This window comes from Stenella coeruleoalba, assembly GCF_951394435.1.
Source record: "Stenella coeruleoalba genome assembly, chromosome: 10".
Taxonomy (NCBI): Eukaryota; Metazoa; Chordata; class Mammalia; order Artiodactyla; family Delphinidae; genus Stenella; species Stenella coeruleoalba.
Window position 1 is genome coordinate 66,326,666 of NC_137156.1, and position 27,317 is coordinate 66,353,982.

Below are 27,317 nucleotides of genomic sequence, written 5' to 3' on the forward strand. Positions count from 1 at the left end.
CAAAGGCAGGAAAGTGTCCTTTGGGCACCTTGGGGAGCCAGGGATGCAGAGACAAGAGTAGGTGTCACCAGGGAAATGACCACATGGCCACCCCAGCTACTCTGGGACTGGCATGCCAGAGGCTCAGGGCTCACCTGCTTTACTAAATAGCTGTGTTTCTACAGTGAGGAAAAGCTCCTCATTTAAGGATTCCAGGATGAATTAGCCCTTTTGGTAAATCTAAATTTTCACATAAAGGCTTTGCTAAAACAGAGGTATATTTGTCTATCCAACCAGGGAAAACCTGACCCCTCCCTCCTTCCCCACCTCTACCCCAGGCTCCGCCCTCATTCCCAAGGGCCACAGTCTCTGCTGCAGGCAGAAGAAAAATCCTCTCATTTCAGTCTTGCAGGGTTAGGGCTAGATCCCCATTCCCAGCAATGAGTGCTGAGAAACAGCTCTGTGAGACCCAGAGTTTCTGGCCCTGAGGGTCCAGCACCCGCAGGGAAGGGCGACCCCCTTGTCAGGGTCCTGCTGAGCACCCCCTGGCAGGCCCTGGACCTGCACCAGTTCCTGTAAACTGTGAAGGTCACCTCTGGGCAGGTTTCTGGTGAGGGATGCCCATGGCTGGTTGAAGATGAGGGTTTTAAAAAACAACTCTAATTTCTTTTTTCTACAGAAGTGACACATGTCAGCTGCAGATAAATTTTAAAATACAGACAAGAAGAAGACCTAAACCCTCCTTGTTCCTCCATAACAATTTTCTGCATGTGTGCTCATACACACATTTCACAAACTTGGGATCAACTGCATTTTTAAAACAAATAAATACATCTTAAATTTTGCAATAAATTCAGATTTACAGGAAAGTTGCAAAGACAATAAGTTCAAATATATCCTTCACTCAGCTTCTCTTAATGTTAACATCTTGCATAACTGTGGCATTACTTGTCAAAACTAAGAAACTAATAACCATATTAACTAAACTTGAGCCTGTATTTAGATTTGATCCGTTTTTCCATTAATGTCCTCTCTGTTCCAGGACACAATCCAGGACACCGCACTGCATTTAGTCATTGTGTCTCCTCAGTGTCCGCTGCTCTGTGACAGATTTTGAGTCTTTCCTTGTTTTTAATGACCTTGACAGTCTTGAGTACTGGCCAGGTATCCTGTAGAATATCCCCCAAACTGGGTTCATCTGATGTTTGTCTCACAATTAGATTGGGGCTGGGAGGTTTTGGTAGGAATACCATGGAAATGAAGCACCCTTCTCATCGCATCCTGTCAGCGGTGGGTGACGTGCACAGGACAGCACGAGTGGTGCTCATCTTCATCACTTGGTTAAGTGGTGTCTGCCAGGCTTCTCCATGTAATCTACTATCTTTCCCTTTCCCAGCTCTATTCCTTGGAAGCGAGTCACTAAGTTCAGCTCACCCTCAAGGGGTGGTAACAGGCAGGGGGTGGGGGAGATGAGGATTAAGCCCCACATCCTCTGTGGGAGAGTATCCACATCAAGGCATATTATTTGGAACTCACTGTTGGGAGACCTGGTTTTTTGAATATCAAGTAGCCTGACAACTCTCCCTCCAGATGGCCCCATTCCCCCTGGAGTGGGGCAGGCAAGAAGCTGTGAGCATTTCTTCTTATTTGCTCCTGTCTCTCCTATTCAGGGAATAGAAAGTGAACCCCAATTCCATAATCTGTGATGTTTATTATCTGCTGCAGGGAGTGAGTGTACGGTGGCTTGGAAGGAGCCTCTGGTTAGCCCGTCCTGCCCTCTACCCCCCAGCGGAGGCCTGTCCCATGAAGTGGCCGGAGGCTAGTTCTCAGGGGCAGGCAAGTGCCCAGTCTCACACAGCTACGGAGTAGATGCAAGGTCTCTACCTGGGGGCCCAGAGGAATCTCCAGACCTGTAGTAAAGGGGTGATGCCAGCTCTGCAGCCTGCCCTATGCTGGATCACTAGCCTAAAATATGGACTGGTGGGGGGTCCTCGGCCCCTGGGACTTCCTCCCAGCTCCTTGGTTTGAGTTTTGGGTCTTACAACAGCTTTGCACCAGACTCCTTACCCCCATACTCCCCTATGCCTAGGAGGCGGGCACTTCCGAGACTCAGCTTCTGGGAGGCATGATACCTTGCCCAACAGCTTATTAGGTTTCCTGAAAGAACATCATGGTTTTGAGAGATCTGTCCAAATAATTTCTGATGATGTCCTTTCTCTCAAGCTGTGGTGGAGGGTTGGCTCCAGCCCAGGAAACCTAATAAGGGATGCTACCAGCCCCTCTGACACAAGTAGGAGGCCTTTGCAGAGGGCTTTGAGCTGGGCAGGGGCAAGGATGGAGGGATTGAGGGTCTGGACACGAAGAGGGCATGAGGCCCATGCAGGGGACAGGCAGCCTTGTGTGCAAAATGTGCAAATATGGCAGAGGGTCTGGGGCCAAGGTCCATCTTGACGCCAGTTCCTCCATACAGGCTGAGCTGGCCTGGGATGGGCTGGTCCCAGGGGTACAGAAAGCCCATGCTGGTTGTAGCCCTCGTACTTTTTCAGGGGTCCGTGGAAAAGAACATGAAGACACACAGCAGAGGCCCAAGACCTGCACCTGACTTGGGTTCTGGGTATATTGAACATCAATCAATAAAACAGTCAAGATGTTTAAAAAAAAAAAAGGTGAAAAAAAAAAGAAACACTTCAGAGCAACAGAATTAAACAAACAAACAAACTGGGCTCTCAGCTCAAGAAGGGACACAACTGGAAGTTAAAAAGATTGGGGTAATTCAGATTCTGCCAAGCCTCTGAAGAATGTGGCCCCTGATGACAACTGTGACTGCCCTGCACAGATGCCCTAACATCAGACTCCTGCTGTAAAGAATCAAAGCTGAAGTCAACTGTCCTTACTCAATTCGGTATTTAAAAGAGGTCAGCAAATTGTAGTCCTCTTCCAAGTCCAGAACAGTCTCCACGATACTGTGATCATAGAAAGCCTGCTTGAGGCTGCCAGGGTCTGCATCCGAGGCTTCCTGAGGGCTCTCGTCCACCAGCAGGGCCCAGGCGTCCGCCTTGAAGGGCGAATCTTCACAGCAACCACACACACGGTTCAACTCATTTTCAAATTCTAGTTTTCCAGCCAATTCTTCAATAGTTTGGATGCCTGTATGGTCTTAAAAATAAAAACATTCAGCATTACAATTCCAGTGAGAGATTTCTTAAGACATTTCAGGCACAAGTTAAAAACCACAAATGGGCGGCCATTTCCGAGGACTCTACAAAGCCGGTGTTCCTGCCCCTGGGGCTGGCAGGCTGCCACATTCTAACATGGGCTTGGTGTCCCTCTTCCTAGCTCAGGTATTTATTGAGCCCCAACCATCTCCTTGGTTTCCAAGGAGGGTTTAAGTGGGAGGATACAGAGATGCATGTGTTTGTTCCAGCCCTCAAGAAACTACTCCCTGACCTGTGGGCACAAGACATAGTGTGAGAAAAATGGGATCTTTGGGGTAATCAAAATGCTGCCTGCTGGGACTTCCCTGGCGGTCCAGCGGTTAAGACTCTGAGCTTCCAGTGCAGGGAGCATGGGTTCGATCCCTGATCGTGGAACTAAGATCCCACATGCTGTGCGGCGTGGCCAAAAAATGAGAAAAAAAAAAGCTAAAAATAAAATAGCTTTTAAAAAAACAGTCCACACACAGAATATACAGATGTGTGTGTAGAAAAAGTATTTATGACAGGGTATACAGCACTGTGTTAACAGTGGCTGCCTTTGTGGTGGATGGTGGAATTATAGGGGAGTTTTTGGCTTCTAACTTTCTTCTAATCTTGTATTAATGCCCCCCCCCCCCAGCTGGACTACTCTCCTCTACCCCTACCCCCATCTCTGCCTATGTCCTGTTTCCTTCACATCTAAGCTCATCCACCAACAGGGGCTGCTGTCCCTGGCCTCCAAGGATTCACTCTAACTGTACATTTATGAAATGACTTGACTGATGTGTAACTCCCCCAGGTTATCAGCTCCATGAAGGCTCTCTGCTGTGAGCAAAACAAATCTAACAAGCCAGTGGAAAAGAAATAAGGATTTTCTTTTTTATAAGATGCTTGCTGACTCAGGGGCCCATGTGAAGAACCTATCCTTCCAGAGAGAGGATGCACCAGCCCTCTGTACTCACCGATCATGTCAAGCAAATCCTTTGTGACCTCTTGGCTAGAACTGCTGAGTGGCATGTTTGACTCAACCTTCAAATCTTTCTCCATATCTTTCCTGCAGCCCCCAGGTGAAAAGAAAAAGGTGGGGGATTAGATCCTCTTTCAAGAAAATACTGGAGAGGAACTCAGTGTTAGATAATCTTAAAGACAAACACTGGTACTTTAAATTGTCATTTATGCTGTGATTAGAGGATGACTGGGAACCACTGAATCAGTGAAGTTGACTAAAAGCATCATAATGCCCATTAATGTTTGTGAATATGAGCACAAATATTTGTAGAACTGAAATGATTAAATGGCTTCTTCAGTCTCTGACTACAGAGCAACCAAGATGGCAGAACCTTGAAGTTTCAGCGCATATGGTCCTCCTGGCTTCAAATCAAGGTGCCTAGGATGAGGCAGTTTGCAGCTACCTGGGAGAAGAAAAGGTCTAGGGAAGACCTTATCCCAGGGAAAGCCTAAAAAGCTCTGGGGTGAGGAAGGGGAGCAGAAGCAAGGGTGAAGTCAGGGCCCAGCCATTGATCCACCTCTCCCCAGTTTGGGGAAAAAAACACTGGAATTAAGATACGTGTTTCTGCAGTACAAAAAATAAGATGACTTTTAAAACTAGGTTCTTTAACATTCACTACCCCTTTTGGTACTGCAGAGTGGTTTCCATGACTGGTTAGACATCCAAGACCCCTCACCCCCTCAAACCAAACACACACACACACACACACACACACACACACACACACACACACACACACTCTCTCTCTCTCTCTCTCTCTCTCTCTTTCTGAAGAACGTTTACAAACTTTCCAAATAAAGTCTTAGAGCTTCAGAGGGGAGGCAAGAGTAGTGTTATGGATTCAATTTAGGATTTTCAACAATTTTTTCAGATATGAGATAACCCTAATTATAGCTATTAAACTATTCAGATTGGAATCACCTTAGACTGTCTTTTCTCCAGTTCTCCCCATCTCCTGCCGCTCTCCAAAACTGTCTTTCAGGTGCCAAAATCGAGGAATGCATCGATATGTTTTCCTTGCTGGTCAGAGGTTTTCTTTTGGGGCATAGAGCACGTGTCTTTGCACTCACGGGTTCGTGGTTTGGTGCAAAGGCAGGGCTCTCATTCCCAGGAGCAAACGGGACAGGAGAGAAAGGAGCCGCAGAGGAGCAGGCTGCCAGCGGGTGCCTCCTGCAGAGGAGCCTGTGCATGGGGAAGGGGAAAGAAAGCGGCGCAGCGTCCAGCTCCTGCCTCTGCATGCCTGAGCACTCCTGGGAATGACTGAGTCCTTCAAAGGCCCGGTCAATGGCTGCAGTCAGCTCCTTTCTGCATCTTCTCAGTTTTTCAGACATCTCCCCTAAAAGCGACCATGTCTTTATTATACAATACACTGGAAATGCACACAGCAACGTGAAAATAATGTTACAGATGAGGTTGTAAACCACCCCCAAATGGAGTATTTGCCACAATTTCCTTAAGTTTGACCCACACCATGGGTCGGAAAGCAGGGAAACCCCCACTCCCGGCGCTTTTTCCTCCGTGGGGTCAGGTGCGGCCCGCGGTTCTCCGGGAGGGAGGAACCGGCAGTGGAGCCGGAACCACTCCCCCTCCCCTGGCTCCGGGCCCCTCATCCCAGCCCGCAGCCCCTTCGGTCGCAGGCTCCGGCCCGGCCCCACCCAGCGGCCAGCCCCCGAGCGGAGACCCACAGCCGGGTCCTCACCGAGCAGCCGGCGCTCCCGCACCACCGCCCCTACCAACGGTCGTCGCGCACGTCCTCATCGATCGCGTGTGCCCGCGACTGACAGACCCAACCCCCACGGCTCAGGTCAAAGGTCAGACAAGAAAAGCCCAGATGACCTTGTTCTCTGAACCAACGCAAGGGGGAGCAAGGGCCCCACGCACGGAGGGGACAGTGGTCTCAGGCCTCCCCGCGACAAAGACAACGGCCCTGGGAGTGCGGCCGGGCAGGCATGCGGAGGCCAGACCGCCGAAAGAAAACCGTCTGGAGGGGCGGGGATCTCACTTCTAACCGAAGTCAGCAGCGAGAATGGGAGCCCTTCCCAAGCCCAGGAAGGTTCCCATTCTCGAGCCAACAGGGAGAGAAACGACTGGACGCGACCCAGTACCCAGCGGTTTAGTGTACCAACTTCCAAGTGATATCTAATAAAAGTGCCAGAGGGGTATCAATTCATCAAGGATGCTGGGGTACATAACAGAACTGCTAGGTTCCACAGGAGACGGAGGGGCAGGAAACCCCAACACCAAGCATCTTCATTTCATTAGGGAGAAGAAAGCTGGATATTCCAAGATGACACAAAGGGAAACAGAAATGGGCTTTGGTGGCTAATTTTTAGGGTATTATAAACCCATCTCAGTGCACAGCAAGGGAGAAGGGGATGACATCATTTAGTCGAGGCTTCATTTACTGTGGGCAGACTACTGGGGGGAACAGTAATCATTCACCAGCCTGTGGCAGGTCTTCATGGCCACACCAAACTCAATGACAGTGTGTTCCTCTCCGTTCTCTGGAATCCATCAGACATATTCCATTATGTGCCCCCCCTCCCGACCCCTACTTTGCAGCTCCACGAGGTTTTACAGAAATTTCTCACCACCTGTATAAAAAGAAAAATAATTCAGCCTCCTAACATAACGCTTTTTTTTTTTTTTCCTCATAAAAGAAAGAAGTTCCTCATCCGGTTTTTAGACGGAACACTAGCAAGTCTTCAGTGTCAAAGGTGTTCTCCTGAGGGACTGCACCGGTGCTGTGGTGCAGCGTCACTGAGGCAGCATCAGTTGGTGTCCATGCTGCAAGTCTCATCATCCCCCATGCCCTGCTGTAAGCTGCCTGGTCTCGTCCCTCCATCAAAGGATCCAGGAAAACTGAGTGAAGTCGTCTTATACAACTCATCATCTCGCCGCTGGTAAAACAGCACATAAGCTGCTTTCGTCTAAAACACAAGAGGGGCAACATCCATTCACTGGTTGGAAAAATCACCCATTCCCCCACAGCTTTTCTCTCTGTTCAAAACACACCACTCTCAGGGATCCGCCGTCTTGCCCTGTGCAGCCACACACTGAAGTGACTGTGAAAACCCTTCTACCTGAGGCTGGCTCATGCTGACCCTCCCCAGGGAGTGGGGAAAGGCCTTGTGACAGACCCCGAGGAGAGATGAGCATCTCATTTAGGAAGGGTCCCATAAGGAATGGCAGCCAACTCTTTCTCTACCACACCTTGCTTCCACTGTCCCAGCAGGATGACTAAATAACCAACTAGCCCGGAAGACTTTTCCCAGCTCTAATCCCTAAAGGTAAGAGTGGGAACCAGGTATTAGGGCCTACTCACCACTATTTGATCCTCGGAGGCCAGGGACACACTGCTATCATCAAAGTAATACCATTTCCCATTCAGTTTATTCTTCGCGTACGCAGTGTCTGCCAAAGCAAGAGAATACTCTAGCCGGTCACCAAGAGAGCTAATGTGGCTAGCTCATTACAGTGGCACTCAACAGCAACACAATTCCAAAACATGAAACAAACAGAGTCTGAAATTAAAAGTAATTTATAGGTTGTGTCCTAACAACCAAAAGATAACTCAGCCTTTAAAAAAAATCCTGTTCCTAGGGAGGGTGGGAGGGAGGGAGGCGCAAGAGGGAAGAGATATGGGGATGTATGTATATGTATATCTGATTCACTTTGTTATAAAGCAGAAACTAACACACCGTTGTAAAGCAATTATACTCCAATAAAGATGTTAAAAAAAAAAATCTGTTCCTTCTCAAAAAGGCACTAAAAGGGTAAAAATGGAGCCGCTGGGGACCAAGGCTTTAAACTGTAATTTTGGAAAACTAATCCAAAAAATAGAGGAATCCAGTGTCAATCTTCAGGATGGCTATGAGCAATAACCCAGAGTTAGGGGATACTTAAAAGGAGCTGATACTTTAAGATTTAAACAAAACAACAGTTCTCAAAAACATGCCAAGTCAAACTCCCCCACTTCATCCAGGCAGATGGTTGGCTACTACTGCCTCTCACTGCCTCTGGAGCCTGTGGGATAATCCCAGAGAGGGACACATTGGGTATTTGGGTTTGCAAAGCTGGGATGTGAACAAGAAAACTTAAATATATCTGCCTTCGAAACTGTGAGTCAAGAATCTGTGGCTGGATAACAATTCCTCACACCGGGCCAAGCATTTCCCCACACCGGGCAAGCATTTCCCACAGACAACACTTCCAGTTTTGATTTTACACTATTTCGAAGCAGGATGTGTTTACAACAGGAATCCCAGCAGCAATACCCAATTCCTGCTCCACCCAGACTCTCAGAAACAACAGAATCTGATGGAGATTTGGTTTCCAGTCTCAACCTGCTGTGTGGCTTCGGCAAGCTGGTTTTTTTTAAGCTGTTTAACCATTACTCACTGCAGTGCCTACTGCACCAAGTGGTGGTGGACGACATGGGACAAAGTGACAGAGAAGGTGCCAAGGGCGTGTCCCCGCTGTCCGTGCTTGGCATAACAATAGCAATGGTGGCTCTCAATCGTGGCGTTCCAACTGTGGACCCAATGTGGACCTGCATATAACCAGCCTAACCTGGATGAGGAAACTGAAGCATAAAGAGGCTAAGTAATCTGCCCTAGCAGTGTTTAGATGCTAAAATGGAAGTTAAAAATGAACACATGTGTCCAGTATGCATGAATATAGATAGTGAAATTACTTTGGGGAGAAAAAAGTAAGAGAAGAGTAAGTGCTGCAGGATATGATATGATCAGAGATCGCTAATAGCCACTCCAGTAGAGCCCCAATTTTCAAACAGGCACATTTTTATTTCCCATCCTCTCCTACAGCTAGATGGTAGCCCTGTGACCAAGTGATAGCCAATGAGATGTATGTAGAGGAGTTGAGGGGGACTTCTGGGAGATCTGCTTAAAAGGGAAGGTCATACCCTTTTTTCCTCTTCTTCTAATGGCCTGGAATGTAGACCTGAGGGTTGGAGACTGAGCAGCCATCTAAAGGCAAGAGGTGATATGGTAAGAATGGAGAGGCAGGAGAACAGACTGTTGGGCCAACAGAAAAAGCTTATCAGTATAGAAGAGAAGACTGGGGTTTAGGGCAGTTCCCTAATCCACTGTGAGTGTAAATGGAACTGACACCTCCCATGGTGTCATCTCTTGGGGTCCTGACACTGGGTGTAGTGGCAGTTATCATGGTGCAGATGCAATAGAAGAAAGATGAGGAAACCCAGCTCCTCACTTCAACATCACTAAAACCTTTCCATAAACAAGTAACAAAATAAACTAGTAAAAGTATAAAAGTGAAGATAAACCTACACATTATAGAAATTCTGGAAAATAAAGTAGAACAAGGAAAAAATTAACATTTTGGTCTCTCTCCTCCTAGGCTTTCCCCCCTCCTATCATAGTTTCTCTGTCTTTTGTTTCAATGTAGTTGTGATACTACTTTCTGTAATGATGCAATTTTGTGTAGCTGTTTTCCCTTAACATACCATGGGTATTTCCTCATGTTATTATTAATTTTATTTTGCAATGACTGTGTACTCTTCCATGAAATCGATGGACAGAAGTGCCAATGGTTGATCACCAATGCTATTATTAATTTTCCACTATTATAAATAATACTAATTTTTCACTATTATTAAGTAGGTGAATATCTTTGCACATGAAGCTTTTCCCCAAAGTCAAGTAATTTCCTTAGGTTTCCCAGAGGTGGATTATTGGATTAAAGAATATGAACCACCATCCTACCAGAAAAATTGAGGGGCAGCAATATGGAAAAAGCCCGCAACCTGAGGCCCATGGAGCTGTGTAAGTTAAGTGCTTAGGGCAATGCCTGGCACACAGGGATAGGCTGGTGAAAGATGACTGGCCATGGGCATTTCAACATCTCAGAAAGAAGCAGATTCCAGTACTTACAGTGGCCAACCCCCATGGCTCCATAATGATTGGACACGGCAATGAGGTCGTACACATAAGGCCTTGCTGACAGGTCACAGACAAACTCAGACATGTTCAGAGCTCTGAGCAAAGAAAACAAAAATAACCCTTCAATACATTAAACTCAGAGAAAGAAGTCAGAGCAACCCAGCAACCCCTTTCATGCAACAGGCTATAACACAGGGAGGCCCTCAGAAACTAAGTGCAGAAGGAACGAATGAACAGTCCAGACGGAAGGAGCCCTGGGGTCTTGTTCTGACCACTGACATGTTCAGACTGGAAAAGAGAAGCCTTAGCTGAGACCAAATGTCAAAGAAGGGCTCTGGGCAGACACGAGGGCTGCAGCAACTTTGTAAAAATGGCTGTTACTATCAGAATTACTAATTAGTGCCATAAAAATTTAAGCTAAATACCAAAACAGGCCCCCAAAAGCTTTTTTCCCTAATGTTTTATTTTGAAAATTTCAAACATAGAGAAAAAAAGAATTTTACAACAAACATGTATACACCCACCACCTAGGTCCTCCCGTTGACATGTCTATACTTCATGTAACTATCTACCCATCCCCCATCCCCCAAAAAGCATTTTTAAATCTGCATATTGTGGGGGGACTCCTACCTTGTTGACTGACTTGCCTGTGTCACTTATACTCTGTACCCTGGGGCCTAAGAAGACACTAGTAGACAGCCAGTCCCAGTCCCTGCCCCAGGGACAGGACTGTGGTGGATCTGCACCCCCAAAAATCCAACTCTCCCCAGCAGATTACTCTCTGGTTCCTTGTGCCCCTGCATTAACGAGGTACAGCATGTCCTTGTGCTGCTCTACTGAGCCTGGGCTCCCTGGGACCAATGACAGATGGGAAGACCAGTTCAGTTAGGCTGCGTAAGGGACTCGAGAGAGGAAGTGCTTCTACTGGAGAGTCCTTTCCCTACAGACACGGAGGGGAAGTGAGCCAAAGCAACTTCTCAGAGCCTAGCAACACACACACCTTACCACAGAAAAGTCTTTGGCAGCAAAACACTCTGCCAATCAGTGCCCAGATTGTCTGCCTGTTTTTTAATTTTCCCAAAAATAACAGTGCAGCCCAGGGACCCACCTGACTGGGAATTCCACAACTGTATCAAGTTTGTCCCTCCAGTATCTATTGTAGGAGAAACGTTTGAGGTGGACCACCAGAATCTTCGGCAAGGACCACAGGTCAAACTTCTTTGTGGCCTGTTGATGCTTCTTACAGTTGGGACAGTACCTGAAAAGAGAAACCTCCACTTAGTGGGGAGGCAGGGGGCCAGTGCCACCTGGGCTCTCAAGCATGGAGGCAATCCCATAACATCCTTTCTTGTACTCAGCATGACTGCTTCTGGGCAGGGAGGTCTCTAAGCCACCTTCTAAAAGAGAGTGATGGCTGTCCTAGTCTGGAAAACACAATTCACACAGAAAAACCTGTGTTGTAGGGTCAGCCATGTAAAAAAGTGACACATCCAAATACAAAGGGTTTTTGTGTACATAGATGGCCCCAGCAGATCTCAGTCCCAGGGTACCTGGGTGCCCCTGCCCAGAGGTGGGAGCTGCATACCAGGGGTCATGCTCCCCAAGGGTCTCCATGGTAGTGAAGAGCTCGATGCAGTCTCTCAGGGCCACTGCTGTCTTCTTTTTCTTCTGAGGCTGCAACATGCTGACGTGCTTCTCGTAGGTCTGTGAGGAACAAAATGCTGAGGTCTGCTGAGGAAACAAAATCTTACCAGGCTTAGCCACAACCTCACGAGCTCTCACGCCTGGAATCTAATGTACTTTCTGCAGCCCCTGAACATATAATGACAAAATCTTTAAGTGCTTTTCATTCTCGGTCTAAAACATACCTTGCTAAACTGCTGGGGAACTGGTGAGAGAGACCCACCCGAAGCAGAAACCAGCACATACCCCTGACCAAGAATGCCGAGTGACCTACCTCAGATTCCTGCTCATCGTAATAACGGCTCCGGGTCTCACTATCCCAATCGATGGCTAGTGTGGATCGAGCTGTGGAGGAGGACCAAAGTGTCACTCACTACTGAATGGCCAGCAACAGGAGAGGCTCCTCAGGTGACAAGAGTGAGAAGGACCACACTCAGGCTACACCATCAACACCTGCTCACCCATCAACAGCCATTGCCAAGAGCGATGCTCTGCCTTGAGCCAGCCAACTCTGAATCCCTGGGCCCCCAAATCCTTTGGCAAAGATTTCCTCAATGCTACACACTTTAAAGGCACTAACTACATAGAATTCTGAAAGGGTACAGGTCAAGATGGAGTAACAGTGGCCAGATTTCTCCTCTTGCCTTAAACCACAAGAAAACCTGACAAAATAGAGGAAACAACTGTTTTCAGACACTGACTATTAGGCAGAGCAAGAGTGAGATCCCTGAGAGAAGGCAAAAAATAAGGTGATGCCTACATGGCCCCAGCTTATCGCCTGGAGGCATTTTCCGGGCCATAGTGGGGGGGGGGGGCAGGGGAGGAGAACAAAAGACTGATTGAGGAGTCAAAGATCAGTGTTCAAGAATGGGGCTAGGGACTTCCCCTGGTGTCACAGTGGTTAAGAATCTGCCTGCCAATGCAGGGGACACGGGTTTGAGCCCTGGTCCAGGAAGATCCCACATGCTGTGGAGCTACTAAGCCTGTGTGCCACAACTACTGAGCCTGCACTCTAGGGCCTGTGAGCCACAACTACTGAGCCCTTGTGCCACAACTACTGGAGCCCGTGCTCCGCAACAAGAGAAGCCACCGTAATGAGAAGCCCACGTACCACAACGAAGAGTAGCCCCTGTTCACTGCAACTAGAGAAAGCCCGCACACAGCAATGAAGACCCAAAGCAGCCAAAAATAAATAAATTCAAATAAATAAATCAAAGACAAAAAAAGAAGGGAGCTAGAATTTGCAAGGCATTACGCTAAAGACAAGAAGCCACATGGAGGGAATGGAGCTGCAAAAAGGCAAGAGAGATCCAAAACCATCTCAATAAAGCTGTTTTAAAAACTCTTTTTAGGTAATTATTTAAAAAGGGAAGCAAGCTAGCAAACTAGAGGACATCTAGCAAAACTCTTCTCCAATGAAGGAAGCAAAAAGACACAAGAGATGCTTTTGCAGCTCCCCTCCCGACCCAGGGTAGGCATCTTCACTGTCCACATGTTGCTTTTCACGCACAACACACATCCCGTGTGGATGCCCCTTCCCATCTGTACAGCAGTCCCCATTATAGGCTCCAGGTAACAGCCTGTGAAATCCATGACCATTCTCTAGATGGGTCACATTTCATGAGTATTCTCATGGAACAAAAGAAATACGCATTTATTCTCATAAGTTTGGGGAAATGCTGCCACCTAGGAGGGCCACAAGAAGTGTTATCAACCGGAACAAAAGTCCTGAAGGATGGTGGGAGCGGAGGGAGAGCTCGTTTCCTTCTGAAGTCATCAAGGACGGAAGAGAAAAGCCTGACAAGAAGGCCAAGGGAAAGTGCGGAGGGGTGTCATGTCTCTGAAACAGTCTTTAGGGAGCTTTAAGCCAAGGATCACACAAGTGTCTGTTCCTGGAGCCACACTATGAGATGATGAAAGCTCAGTGCAGTCAGTAAGTGCTAAGTGCAAGGATTTTCCAATAGATCCTAAGTCCCCAAAAGCCCAGTTTGAAAGGTCAGAGAAAGTGCTTACAGTTGAGTTTAAGCAGTTTCCCATCAGCTGCAAGGGAATTTAGGTCGGCTGTGCCATAGGAGTTCACAAGGCAGAAGGTAAAAAGCCTTTTTGGGCAGGGTCGGCCTTTGAGCTTCTTTTGGGTGGTCTCGCCATGGTCACTTCCCAGCTCATCCTCCCCACTGTCCTCTGTTTCTGAAAGCTGCTCTCTGCCTTCTTCCTGATGCTCCATTTCTTCTTCGTCTTCTCCTAGCATACAAATGAAAAATAACATGTATGTAATTTGCCACCATTTCAATGCTGCAATTTTTATTTCATACCTAACTGTGGTGCTTCCTTCCAGATTCATTTGATGTGTGTCAAACTACATCCACCCCTTTGCATCTACAAGGCACTTAAATTCACATGTGACACCCCCACAACCTGGTAAGCAGGCAAGTGGGCACAGCTATTCCACAATGAGGACAGAGAGGCCCAGAGAGGTTCAAGGAGTCACCAGAAGGTAAAAGTGAGTCAGCAGTCCTGCCAGCCCTAAATTTGGGGCCCTCACCACTTGGTACTTTACTGGGCTTCATCACACATAGTCTGACTCTTTCAACTTGATCATTAGGCAGACAGAGAGAAAAGGACCAAAATTAAACCCATACTCAATACTCAAGAAGATCGGCTGGTAAGAAACAATTTAAAAGTAAAACTTTAAATATGATAATGAACACAAATACTAAGTAAAGGTCTTCAGTTCCTCCACAAGAAACATGATGACTGTCCCTTCAACAAGTGTTTACTGCATGTCTCTCAGGTGCAGGCACCATGATGGGCCCCAAGGAACACAGCACACAGGATCCCCCCCTCCTTTTTTCTCTTTATTCATTTGAGATTGCTGAGTTTCAAGAGTTTGAAGAGGGGGGAGTTCCCTGGCAGTCCAGTGGTTAGGACTCAGAGCTTTCACTGCCATGGACCTGGCTTCAATCCCTGGCTGGGGAACTAAGATCCTGCAAGCCATGCAACCAGGGGAAAAAAAAAAAGTTTTAAGAGGCATTCTAGTGACTTCCCTGGTGGCACAGTGGTTAAGAATCCGCCTGCCAATGCAGGGGACACGGATTTGATCCCTGGTCCGGGAAGATCCCACATGCCACAGAGCAACTAAGCCTGTGTGCCACAACTACTGAGCCTGTGTGCCACAACTACTGAAGCCCGTGTGCCTAGAGCCCATGCTCCGCAACAAGAGAAGCCAGTGCAGTGAGAAGCCTATGCACTGCAACAAAGAGTAGCCCCCGCTCGCCGCAACTAGAGAAAGCCTGCATGCAGCAGCAAAGACCCAATGCAGCCAAAAATAAATAAATAAATAAATAAAATAAATTTATATTAAAAAAAGAAATTTAAAGAGGCATTCTAGAGACATATGGTGATGAGTAAATTTCCCAGGTGTTTCCAGAGAACTGGTTGGTATATGTGGCTGCAATAAAAAAAATCCATGATCATGCTCATCATAATTTTTGTTGTTGGGCAGTCAAAGGGGAAAGTTAAGGTATCAAATCAGTAATTTCAACAAAGATGGGGACAACTCCAAAAGGTGATGTAAAAGTAACAGGGGAAGGGAATCCCCTGGCAGTCCAGTGGTCAGGACTTTGTGCTTCCACTGCCGGGGGCCCAGGTTCAATATCTGGTCGGGGAACTAAGATCCCACAAGGTGCATGGCGCAGCCAAAAAAAAAAAAAAAAAAAGTAACGGAGGAAGATTCAAAATATGAAGTTTATATATTTGGGGAAATAGCAATAGAAATGGAAACTGAGGAAAGGAAGATGTATATTCTACATAAGAATCATCTTTCAGGGACTTCCCTGATGGCACAGTGGTTAAGAATCCACCTGCCAATGCAAGGGACACAGGTTCGAGCCCTGGTCCGGGAAGATCCCACATGTCACGGAGCAACTAAGCTTGTGCGCCACAACTACTAAGCCTGCGCTCTAGAGCCTGTGCTCCGCAACAAGAGAAGCCACCGCAATGAAAAGCATGCACACTGCAACGAAGAGTAGCACCCGCTCGCTGCAACTAGAGAAAGCCCATGCGCAGCAATGAAGACCCAATGCAGCCAAAAAATAAGTTTAAAAAAAAAAATCCTCTTTCAAAGACTGTGTCTCAGGAGTTGTCACGAGGAAGGACAAGTTGGGCCCAGGACAATGCAGCACAGTTTCCTGTCAGGCCACAGGAACATCACAGCCATGGATGACAGTGTGACATGAGTCCCCATGAGCAGGACTCTGAAACAGCCAGTGTGCATAAGACTGCCAGCCTCAGCTCTCACAGAGGTTCCTTTCTCAATTAGCTCACTTCACTCCTGAAGCAGTGGTACTGCCCCTTTTACGCCCAGGTAAGCCTGCTCTGCTCTCAGACTGGCAAGTGAAACATTGCCCTGCCCAAGACACTCAGAGAATCAGCAGGAGACAGCCACCACAGGCCTAACAAGGAGCCATGGCAGTAAAGAGGTTAGAATTATTTCAACATTAAACAAGATTTGAAGTCTATGCACCAAAGCTCACTTATGGAATTCAAAAGAAGGCAGTGAGAACAAGAGACTGAACAAGAGACTGACAGATGGAATGTCTAAGAAACTAGGCTAATTGTAAAATAGCAAATACTGACATGATGCTGTTATTAACTGAGCATCTATTATGTGCCAGATACTCTAACCACACTATCTCATTAAACAGTAACCTCAACTCTGTGAAGCCGTTATCATCATCCCATTTTGCAGATAGGTAAACCAAGGTTAAGAGAGATGAAGTGACTTTTTGAGGTCTGCCCCACACCTCAAGCTGGGAATCGCAGTGCCTCAAGTTCCAGAGCACTAAGAACCCACAGGTCACCCAAGGTCTGCTCAGAGACTACCATTACAGCTCCAACATGTCTGCTTGTGGGAACTGTGCACAAAATACACTCCTGTTCATCCCTCGTGGGAGGAGAACGTGATATTCTGGGCAAGAACAGGAGTACAACTATAATAAATACTCAACCTAAAATACCAACAATTTGGAATATCCCTTCAGGACAGAGCCTTCTGGTCATTATTTTTTTATTTTATTTTTTTTTGAGGTACGCGGGCCTCTCAGTGTTGTGGCCTCTCCTGTTGCGGAGCACAGGCTCCGGATGCGCAGGCTCAGAGGCCATGGCTCATGGGCCTAGCCGCTCGCGGAATGTGGGATCTTCCCGGACCAGGGCACGAACCCGTGTCCCCTGCATCGGCAGGCAGACTCTCAACCACTGCGCCACCAGGGAAGCCCCTGGTCATTATTTTTAATGTCAATTTTCACTTTCCAGGACCAGGCATGTCTTGCAGAAATCTGGGCATTTGAATTTTCAACTGGGAATATATATTCAGCTATTCACAAAGCGTAAGAACTGGAGGATATTTCTGGTTTTATAGGAATAAAGCCACCTAGTCAGTCACGCAGGCCCCCAAAAGAAGGATGACAGCCACAGTGCACGTTAGACACAGCTCCATGGTCACAGATGGGCTTGTGAGCACTAGGCCACAGAAGGATGGTGAGGGCTCTGGGTTTCTTGCAACAAGTCCATCCTACTGCTTTTCCAACTGTGGCTCCTCACTCCGACATCAGGAGCTGTCCAGAGCCAGCTACCACCTGTGGCTTCCTGGGTAGAAAGAAAGAAAGGCCAAGAGAACCTGTCTCTGCCTTCTGACTGGCTGGGCAGGACATCTGTCCTCCCCAGGGGCGGCTGCTGGACCATGGTGATGGGTAAGGGCCAAAACAAAAGCTCTACAGACACAAGCCAGGTTGTGAAGGCAGCCAAGTGTACTCAGCAATCCCAACGGGTCAGAATCAAATCCTGACTCTGCTACATGACCTTGGGCAAGTCACTCAGTCCTATTATGCTTAGTCTCCCTGAGGTGAAACCCAGCTTCCACGCCTAAGATTACACGAGGTGTCAAAGTTGGACAATGGGCTCTGGCAGAGTGAAGTGGTGCAGACAGGGCTTCCAGGTCTGCTCTCTAGGCAGAGCCCCCAACCCCGCCTCAGAGCCTCCCTCACCCATGTATACAACACCTTTGGAAGAAGAGGGAAGTTGGGAGGGATTTGGCCAGTGACAGCCCCACGGTGTGGCGTATGCTCACCTTCACAGCTGCCCCTGGAGCCATTGCAGGACCCCAGCTCCAAGGGCGAGCTGCCAGACTCATCAGGCAAAGGTTGTTTTATATAGCGGCTTGAAAAGAAGAAAGAAATTGTTTGTTAGTTGTATCCTTTACCTATTTTTCTCCACTACTCAGCGTGAAGTAGTTCCTAATTTATATATTCAGCTATTCACAAAGCAATTTACGTAAATAAAAGGGCCTTAAAATTCATGTGATGGCTTAACACTTCAAGAAATTGAGAGGAACCTATGAGATAAGAAGTTTAACTACCAGGGCACTGAACAGACTCTGAGAAAGTCTGTTTCAAATCTCTGATAAACGATGCGTGGCACCATCATTTAAAAAAATATTTCCCAGTAATGTTAATTATCAGGTTCAGAATGATAGTGTAGTAGTTCAGAAATTACATTCAAATACAAAATGCCATTAAAGCACTATACTCCCTCAAGCAGGTGACTGACAGGTGTGAAGACATGATTCCAGGAACTAGAAGAGGCTTAGGTGTTCACTGTCATGGTGCTTCAGATGTGCCAGATGTTCTGTCCCAATAGCACCTGCTCTGGCCCTCCCAGGGGCCGACACAACTACATTTCTAACAGAAGTGAGCACACGGGGTCAACACTGGCACTCTGCAGGGGGCAGTCACTCTTACTAGGCCCTATCTTATTTTAGATAACAAGCAAATCACATTCCTACCACCAACCTGATACGCTCACAAACAGCCTGGTACAAAGACTCGAGGGTGAGCTTGTACTTGGGGACAGAAACCAGCAGTGGCTGCCCATATAGCACTGCCCCAGTGGAAGTGCTCGACGGCCTGGATTTCCTTTCCCTGAAGTACACTGGAAGCGTGACACATTCAGAGCCGTCTGTGGAAGTGCTGCAGACCTCGTACCTGTGTCAATCACACAAGAGAGCAACTTCAGCGGCAGGTCTCTGTGAGAGACAGAGATCTGAGCTGCAGCTACATGGTGGCCAGGACTACGGTTACTAGGACAGAGCACACTTCAGTACAAAAGGTGGAAAAACCATTTCCAAGACGATGCTAGAGGATGGGTCAGGAATCCCAAAGAGAGTCAACTGTTAACACAAGGTGAACCTACACAACCCAGGACCTGGGGCTAATGTGATCCTCCTTCCCCCAACCATGGCCTCAAACTCTGTGGTCCTTCAACTGGGACTCAACACAGATGACACCTATCATCCAGACCATCACTTCAGACACAAAGGCACACAGGGGGGGCCCAGCCACTAAGTTCACCTTTTGTCACCCATCAAGGAGCTTAACTTTTAGAAAAAGGCATTCTCAATGCCCTGCCCTTTAGTAAAACCAAATACTGTACAGCGACGTATACCTAGAATATAAGCCAAAGACTCTTTATTTCAAATGAGGAAGCAAATTTATAAAACTGTTTGCCATCTATCTTCAAAAACATTGAAGTAAAAGAATATTAAATTTTTTTTAAAAATCAGAGATAACCAAAGAAACTGCTAAATACAAATCAATGATTTTGAAAAATGTGTCTTACTTAGTGAATACATGGGATTGAGGAGATTTATAGATGTTTTATCCCGGAACAGATGTTACCAAAATTGCTGGCAACCGACTGTAGTCTTTCCCTCTTCCTATAGGGGGAGACACAAACTTACTGATTCAATTTTTGAAAACTATAAACACACACACACACACACACACACACACACTCACTCACTCTCTCTCTCTCTCTCTCTCTCTCTCTCTCTCTCTCTCTCCCCCCCCCCCCCACATGGCTGGCAAACAGTCCTGACTATAGTATATGCAGAAAGAGTTCAAAGAAAAACTCACAAAAACGTCCAAGGTATGCTCTAGGGTAAGGACCCTGGTGTCCAGCATAATGGTCAAGAACCAAGCCTTGGAGTGAGGCTCGCCCAGGTTCCAGATCCATCATTGTCACTTTCTGGCTGCTGTAACCAGGTCAAGTGCCTTAATTTCTAAGTCTGTTTATCCAGTGGACAATGGGATCACCCACCTTCCAGTGTAGTGGTGAGGATTAAGTAACTCAGTAGCACAGTACGTCACATGCACAAAAAGTATTAGATGCTACAATTGTGTTTTCATAAGACAGTTATCAATTCATCATAAAACAATTTGCTTTCCAACTGGCTGGCCCTCAAGCCCTCTGAAGAATCCTCCGTTGGTGGTTTGCCAACCTCCCCACAAGGTGATGTCCCAGGTCTTCTCAGCGCAGGTATCTGCGAGCACTAGTTTCCAGAAGTGAGGGAGACTGTGTTAAGGTCTTGGGGTATGAAGTGGACAGTCCCAGCCCTGTGGCCCAGCATATGCCTTGGCACCCTCCATTAGTAAAGTAAGGGAACATGGCTGAGAGTGGGGAGGCAGCCTATGCAAGTGTGAACAGAACTAGGATCTTGGGTGTGGTTAAGAATTCTTCCTTTTAGAGTGACCTAGAAGTCATTGGCCACAAAAATGTAAAGTGAAGGAAATGCCTCCTTTGTGTACTGCATTCCTCAGCCAAAACCAAAAACCAAAACAAAATCCTAAAAACCTTTCTCGGCAGAGGCAAGTTTCTGGCTGAGAGGGAATGAGGGAGGGACAACATGGGTGTGCTCCACACGCAAGCCTCCCTGAGCAAGAGGCTGCTGGGAGCTCAGGCAAGCTCACACTCCACCCCCCCCACCCTACCCCAACCTGGAAGAGGGACACACACACAATCACACAAAGCAGCCTTGAAGCAAGAGGATTTGGGAGGGGCCGAGGAGACAAGCTGCAGTTGGAGTGTACTGTCCCCACAGGGATGAGAAAACCGAGTCTCAGAGCTTGCAGATGTTAGCGCTGGAAAAGGCTGCTTAAATCAACCTTCCCTGTCATCTGGGATGGAACCTGCCTGAGACGCCACTACCTGTGGCTGGGAGAAAGGACGAGACCCTCCCTGTACTGAGTCCCTTCTCCTGTCTTCCCGTGGCCCCTCACAAAGCTGTGACTCTTCTTGAGAAAAGCATTTCTGATAGCAGGACCATCTGCAGAACCACTGAACAGGCCTTCTTAACAGGTAGCAACTGTTGACAAAAGCCTTGTTCATGCTGAGGAGAGTTATCTGGAATGTCTAGCTCTGAAGTGCCAGTAGGCACTTAGCACTGATGGCTACCCAAAATTCCCTGAACATCCACCTCTTGCACCCAGGGGTTGGGGCAAATCCACATGAGCACCAACTGCCAGATCTTCTGCTCTGGAGACACTGACAGACACTGGCAAAGCCTCTAGAATGTTTCCTTTGACCCTGCAGCAGAAACCACTGAGTACTCACACGAAAATGTCATCCCGAGGCATGATGTGGTTTAAACCTTCATCCATTTGGAAAATTTTGTGGAACCGGTGATTATACACATCTGTGACCACCATCTAAGAATCAACAGTAACAGAAAGATTACAGGATGGATAAGAGTACACCCACCACATGCCGCAACTAAAGATCCCACATGCCACAACTAAAAGGATGCTGCGTGCTGCGACGAAGATCCCGCGTGCTGCAACTAAGACCCGGCGCAGCCAAATAAATAAATATTTTAAAAAAAAGAGTACACCTACTTAATAACCCAGGCACAAATGAAAATGTAAGTGCTGCCCCCTGAGAGATCACGATGCAACCAGCCCCAGAGCTCAGGGGCCAAGGGCCAAAGGGGAGCAGCATGGCTGTCGCCACCAGAAAACATGTTGTATCTGTCCCAAGGTTTATGACAGGATTTGCCTTCCAGTGGCAGGAATGGTGGGGAGTGAGTGCTGACCAGAGACCAGCAGTAATCCAGAATCCTCTGGGGTGTTCCCTGGGGCCGGAATTCCCCAAGCCATCCTCAGCACATAGCAGAAAAGACCAAACCCCAACCACCAAGACCTACCACCTGAAACCAGCAGGGGTGCAAGGGAAGTGGGGAGGAGAAGGGCACTGACCAGGGCTGGGACAAGGGAGGGGCTGGGGGCATCCAGGAGGATGGATCCTCGGGCAGCAAGAGGTCTTCACTTTCCCCACCTTCACACAGCGCCACGCTCAGCAGAAAGGCCAGCGTGAGCAATTGTTTTTATTTTTCTATTTTATTTTTATTTTTAAATAAATTTATTTATTTATTGACTGCGTTGGGGATTCGTTGCTGCGTGTGGGCTTTCTCTAGTTGTGGCGAGCGGGGGCTACTCTTCGTTGTGGTGCACGTGCTTCTCTTGTTGTGGAGCACCAGCTCTAGGTGCAGGCTTCAGTAGTGGCACGCGGGCTCTGTAGTTGTGGCTCGCCGGCTCTGGAGCGAAGGCTCAGTAGTTGTGGCACACAGGCTTAGTTGCTCCGCGGCATGTGGGATCTTCCTGGACCAGGGATTGAATCCGTGTCCCCTGCATTGGCAGGTGGATTCTTAACCACTGTGCCACCAGGGAAGTCCCAGCAATTATTTTTAAATAAAGATTTCTATCAAGTCACTCCACAGACTTACAGAGTTTGGGACAGGAAAGAACTTCCAGCTTCTCACATTACAGATGAGGTCAGGTAGGAAGGGGAGGCAAAGTGAGAGCAAATCCCCAGTCCTGGCCCTCTGACCATAGCTAGTGTGTCCTCAGTGGAGGAAAGACAGTGTTCCCAGGGCTGGAAGGGACAGTCTCAGGCACAGTGTGCAAAATGAACAAGGGCCAGGAGGTCTGAGGCATTCAGATATAAACACATGTGTGCTGGCTGATAAGACCTACCCCACAAAAGTGGCTACAAGGTTGAAACTTAACTCCAAAGGACTATGAACTGCCCCCAATAGGCTGAATGCCACTGAACAGCTCGCCTTACGTTTTCCGCAGCAATGCCAGACAGCCTGGAGAGAGCCTCACACAGGTCAGACACAGCCCCCATCAGCGGCACAATCACACGGTACTGCAAAGGAGAGATGGGAGAGGTGACAAGGGTGCTCTGGAAAGGGTGGGAGATGAGTTGGGAGGAGCAGGCATCACGGAGGGCAGAAGTGCCCCACCAGAAACAGTATGTGGTGAGCTCAGGGCCCAGATGGGTGGCCAGCTGAGCAAATAGGCAAGTCGTCTGCATCAACACCTGCCTCTCTATTCAGGTAGCACCACAGAAGCTGGACCATCTCTTTCCCTCCTACACATTGCTTTATTTTTTTCTTAACTTTTCAGAGCCATTCACTACTTCCTTTAAAGAAATGTTATAATTATACAAACTGCCAACCAGTCCTTGTCATAAAGCCAGAAGAAGCATGCAGTGAGCCATCAGCAGGGCTGGACACTAAGACCGGCCTGTCACACCTTTCCTTTGGTCTTTTGTTCTGGCAAGGCTCTCCTAGCTGATTTAGGGGTGAACATAACCAAGGGAAGTACTGTTTCTAGTCCCCTAACATTCAGATTCAAGGATCTCTTAGCAGATCAGCCAGGTTCCTTTAGTCAAATGAATGGAGCATAGGGGAAAAGGTGACAGAGAAGTCCAGAGAACCTTCACAATATGCCTGAATGACATGGGATTACACAAAGATCTGAGGGAGGACAAGGGCACACACTCAAGGCAAGTGCCAAGGGGTTTCAGAGGCAGCTGATGGAGCTGCTGCTGCAACAGATGGAAGCAGCCCCACTCTGGGTCTGATAGCCACTCACAACGAGGGGTACCATGAGGGTGCCGATTTCTCTTACCTGGGTAGGTCTGCAGCGAGGGTCAGCGGGAACCAGGAAGATCTCCATAACTCGATCTTTCTTCAAGGGCAGTGGGAGAGTTAGATAGCAAAATGGATCAAAGGTCACAGAAACCTTAGCACATTCTGGGCAAACCAAGGTAGATTTGAAGAGGCCATGGAACGTATCCACAATCACAGAGTCATTCCTCAACCTATGATTCTCCCAGGCTTCCTTTGCCACAACCTGGAAGAAAGCAAAGGGGATAAGTAAGACATTCTCAACATCCCCCAGTTCTTAGCCTCTGCATCCAGAATGATTCACAGCAAAATCTGAAATAGACTGTGAGGCAGTCTGTGCAGCCAAGAACTTGGTCCAGGCCAGTGAGGGCCAGGACTGCTCTTAGCATACCAAACTCATTCCACATGCCAGCCACATGCCCAATCCTACACTTAACAAAGTGCTGATGCAGGATCTACGGGACAGAGACAAACTGAGAGCACTGTGGACACATGGACCTGACCGGGGAAGGACTGCCTCCTATAGGGCTTCCAATGATCCAAAGTCCCTTCAGTGAGCTTTTAATTTATGCTATCGTTCAGCTAGCTCATGGTTTTTCCTTTAAGATGTGAATGCTACTTTGAAGTATTCATATTGATCATCCCAATGTGATAGGTAGCTTAAATACTAAATTCCCTCTTCATAGATCTGAAAATCAAGGCAAAAAAATGTAAGTGCCCTAATAACATTAATAAAAACTATTTTAATCATCATGGATGGATTTTAATGGATTTCAATAATCCCAAGGGCCCACACTACAGGCACTTTACAGTTTTCAGGGTGCCCTAGTCTCTGGTTCACCAATGTAATTATACTAAACAAACTGACTCGAACTTGAAGAAGCCCAAGAGGGAGCATCAGGGGTAACTAGAGTTAGCCCCTTTGTAACGTGCAACACATTTCCATATTAGACCTCATGTCCACGTCACAAACAACAGTGAGAGGCAACCAGAGCCCTGGCACCAATACTCCATGACCAGAAGAATGCCCTTGCACCTCCCAATAGGAGGCAGCTTCTTTGGAATACTTTTCTTCAAAAGTCTTCAATATCATACCGCATCTGGCCGCCCATTGGCATCCTTCAGCTCCAGGTACGGTTTTTTCTTCACTCGGTTCAGATCTTCGTGCAATCCATCTAGAAGAAAGGCTAACAGCTCCTGAGAGTCTTGTTGTTGGTAGCCAGAAAACTGAGGGGCAAAACGTCCCACCTGAGTCTACAACAAAAGCAACCACATCAGAAGGCGTAAGTTATAAAGAACCAGTGAAGTCAGATAGGAAATTGTCATCAAAAATAACTTTGGGCTTCCCTGGTGGCACAGTGGTTAAGAATCCGCCTGCCAATGCAGGAGACAGGGCTTCGAGCCCTTGTCCAGGCAGATCCCACATGCCGCAGAGCAACTAAGCCCGTGCGCCACAACTCCTGAGCCTGTGCTCTAGAGCCCGAGAGCCACAACTACTGAGCACATGTGCCACAACTACTGAAGCCCGTGCACCTAGAGCCCATGCTCTGCAACAAGAGAAGCCACAGCAATAAGCCCACGCACCACAACGAAGAGTAGCCCCCGCTCGCCACAACTAGAGAAAGCCCGCGTGCAGCAACGAAGACTCAACACAGCCAAAAATAAGTAAAATAACTAAATAAATTTATTTTTTAAATAAATAAATAAATAAATAAATTTGCAGTCTGCTGGTACCGTAAGGGAGAACACCCTTGCTCCAGGTAGCCTGATTAACTCCTCAAGGGCCTAAAGGTCAGCAGTTCCTACCAGAGAGAAGAGGGCTAAGATCTGAAATCCAGGACAACTACAGACTTAGAACCCGGGCCACTACCCTAAGAGAGGAGTAAAGAGTGACTCCCTCAGTAGCCACATCTCCTAAGTACAGACACGAATCCCTCTCCAACCACCTTCTTTGGTTCAGAGTCTCCCTAAGAAGTTTACAAATGGTACCTGCATCAGCCAGAGGAATCCTCCTAGCCCTAAATAAGAGCACTGTACATAAGAGCCCTCCTAGCCCTAAGTAAGTGTCTGCCTTGTATTGCTCTACACTACTGATCCTCAGAGTGCAGTGGCATTAGCATCATCTGAGAGCTTGACAGAAATGCACCTTCTCAGGCCCCACCCTAGACCTTCAGAAACAGAAACTCTGGGAATAGTAATTTGCATATATTTCCCAGGGATTAATGTGCCCATGGGAATGAAAAGAATTTGTATTCAATTTCAATAAACAATCTAAGATTTTAATTTTCTCATTGAGCTTAGGTGCTATATTTTTTTTCATCTGTGAATCAGATGCTTCATGAAGGCTCCTTGAACCAAACAGGATTTCCAGATTTCAACACATGGAGGCAAGGCACTTCCCCCTCAGCAGCGAAAAACATTCAGGGCAATGGAAGGTTGAGGTGCTCCAAGTGCCCAATGCAGTTCACCCATCTTCCCATCTTCCTAGCTGAGGGACCCAAGTGAGAACTGTCCCTCATACCAACATCCGACAATGTCAGCCCAATTCCTAACTTAGGGGACCCAACTCAAACCACAGTTGGTACACGTTCCAGCCTCAGGGAACCTGGGAGCACCCTTCAGATGATACTGGAAATTTGACTGAATTTTTATGGTCTGGCTTAGGGTGTCAACCATTTAAAGAATGCCACTGTAGGGACTTCCCTGATGCTCCAGTGGTTAAGACTTCACCTTCCAGTGTAGGCGGTGTGGGTTCGATCCTGGTCAGGGAGCTAAGATCCCACATGCCTCGCAGCCAAAAAACCAAAACATAAAACAGAAGCAATATTGTAACAAATTCAGTAGACTTTAAACATGGTCCACATCAAAAAAACTTAAAGAAAAAAAAAAAAAGAATGCCACTGTAGAATACAGCATTCTGAACAAGCAGCTTACAATACAAATGATTATCTGAAGTATCCTCGGCCCAGAGGTGGGGGCTGAGTCACTTAAGTGTGTGCTAAATGACTGAACAGAAAAGAAGGATCTGATCATGTAGTGCTTTTAGTCTCGGAGCCCATCTTAATCCCAAAATGCAGTAAAGGAATGCTTCATTACAACACAAAACCACTCTCCCCAAAATAGGAAAAAGGAAGTATATACGTCAACCTACTTTGAACGTGCGAGGTGCCACGTGAGCATCCCTTCCAGACCACATCTGCTTAATGAGCTCTGCATAGGCCTCTGCAATTTCCCCTTTCATTCCCAGAGGGTTGTCCCTGTTGATTTCAGCCTCATACTCATCTTTGAGAAAGTAGTCAGTCAGTGGTGCAGTGTTGCTTAAGCACTGAAAGAGAACACGATCACAGCTTACACCACTTCTGGAGAGCACACAGAGACACAAGATAAACCCAGTTCTAAACGACCAGTGAGGGTCACGCCAACAAAATGAAGTGCTCAGCAGATTCTCTGAAGGGCTCATAACAGTAAGGCACAGCCTCCCAGCGGCTGGTGGCCACATTGTGACTAGCCTCTCAGGGACACTGTTTTGGAGGGAGCTCACACTTACTGCCGAAGAATAGTTTCTGAGACAAGCTCTCTGAGGGCAAAAGCTGTATATCCCAAATGCCTGACACACAGTAATTTTCTATTCAGTGGAAGATAATAATTTTAAGATGATATTTTTTTTCATTGGAAGTGACTGCGACATTCCACTATTTCATGAGAAGACAAAATGTAAGTAAGCCGAA

General features: G+C 47.4%; 2 protein-coding genes across 4 annotated transcripts in view; both read right to left on the minus strand.

Annotated features, from left to right (window-relative positions):
- Positions 1 to 516: 516 nt before the first annotated feature.
- On the minus strand, positions 517 to 5,619 carry LOC307193365 (uncharacterized protein C3orf62). The gene is made up of 3 exons (XM_079935235.1): positions 5,104 to 5,619; positions 4,136 to 4,227; positions 517 to 3,135 (listed from the first exon to the last, which is right to left on the minus strand). Exons 1-3 carry the CDS (start codon positions 5,511 to 5,513, stop codon positions 2,870 to 2,872), a joined length of 768 nt encoding a protein of 255 aa, XP_079791361.1. The 5' UTR covers positions 5,514 to 5,619; the 3' UTR covers positions 517 to 2,869.
- Positions 5,620 to 5,792: 173 nt separating this feature from the next.
- Positions 5,793 to 27,317, minus strand: part of USP4 (ubiquitin specific peptidase 4) — a 50,116-nt gene continuing 28,591 nt past the window's right edge. For all 3 annotated transcript variants that reach the window (XM_079935231.1, XM_079935230.1, XM_079935232.1), the window contains 14 exons: positions 26,741 to 26,914; positions 24,685 to 24,843; positions 23,591 to 23,815; positions 22,740 to 22,823; positions 21,231 to 21,325; positions 18,632 to 18,823; positions 17,911 to 17,999; positions 13,800 to 14,027; positions 12,061 to 12,131; positions 11,689 to 11,807; positions 11,212 to 11,361; positions 10,095 to 10,198; positions 7,508 to 7,596; positions 5,793 to 7,112 (listed from right to left, as the gene is read on the minus strand). In XM_079935231.1, coding sequence (XP_079791357.1) covers positions 6,954 to 7,112; positions 7,508 to 7,596; positions 10,095 to 10,198; positions 11,212 to 11,361; positions 11,689 to 11,807; positions 12,061 to 12,131; positions 13,800 to 14,027; positions 17,911 to 17,999; positions 18,632 to 18,823; positions 21,231 to 21,325; positions 22,740 to 22,823; positions 23,591 to 23,815; positions 24,685 to 24,843; positions 26,741 to 26,914 — 1,938 coding nt within the window. In that variant the 3' untranslated portion in view covers positions 5,793 to 6,953. The remainder of the gene's footprint in view (positions 7,113 to 7,507; positions 7,597 to 10,094; positions 10,199 to 11,211; positions 11,362 to 11,688; positions 11,808 to 12,060; positions 12,132 to 13,799; positions 14,028 to 17,910; positions 18,000 to 18,631; positions 18,824 to 21,230; positions 21,326 to 22,739; positions 22,824 to 23,590; positions 23,816 to 24,684; positions 24,844 to 26,740; positions 26,915 to 27,317) is intronic.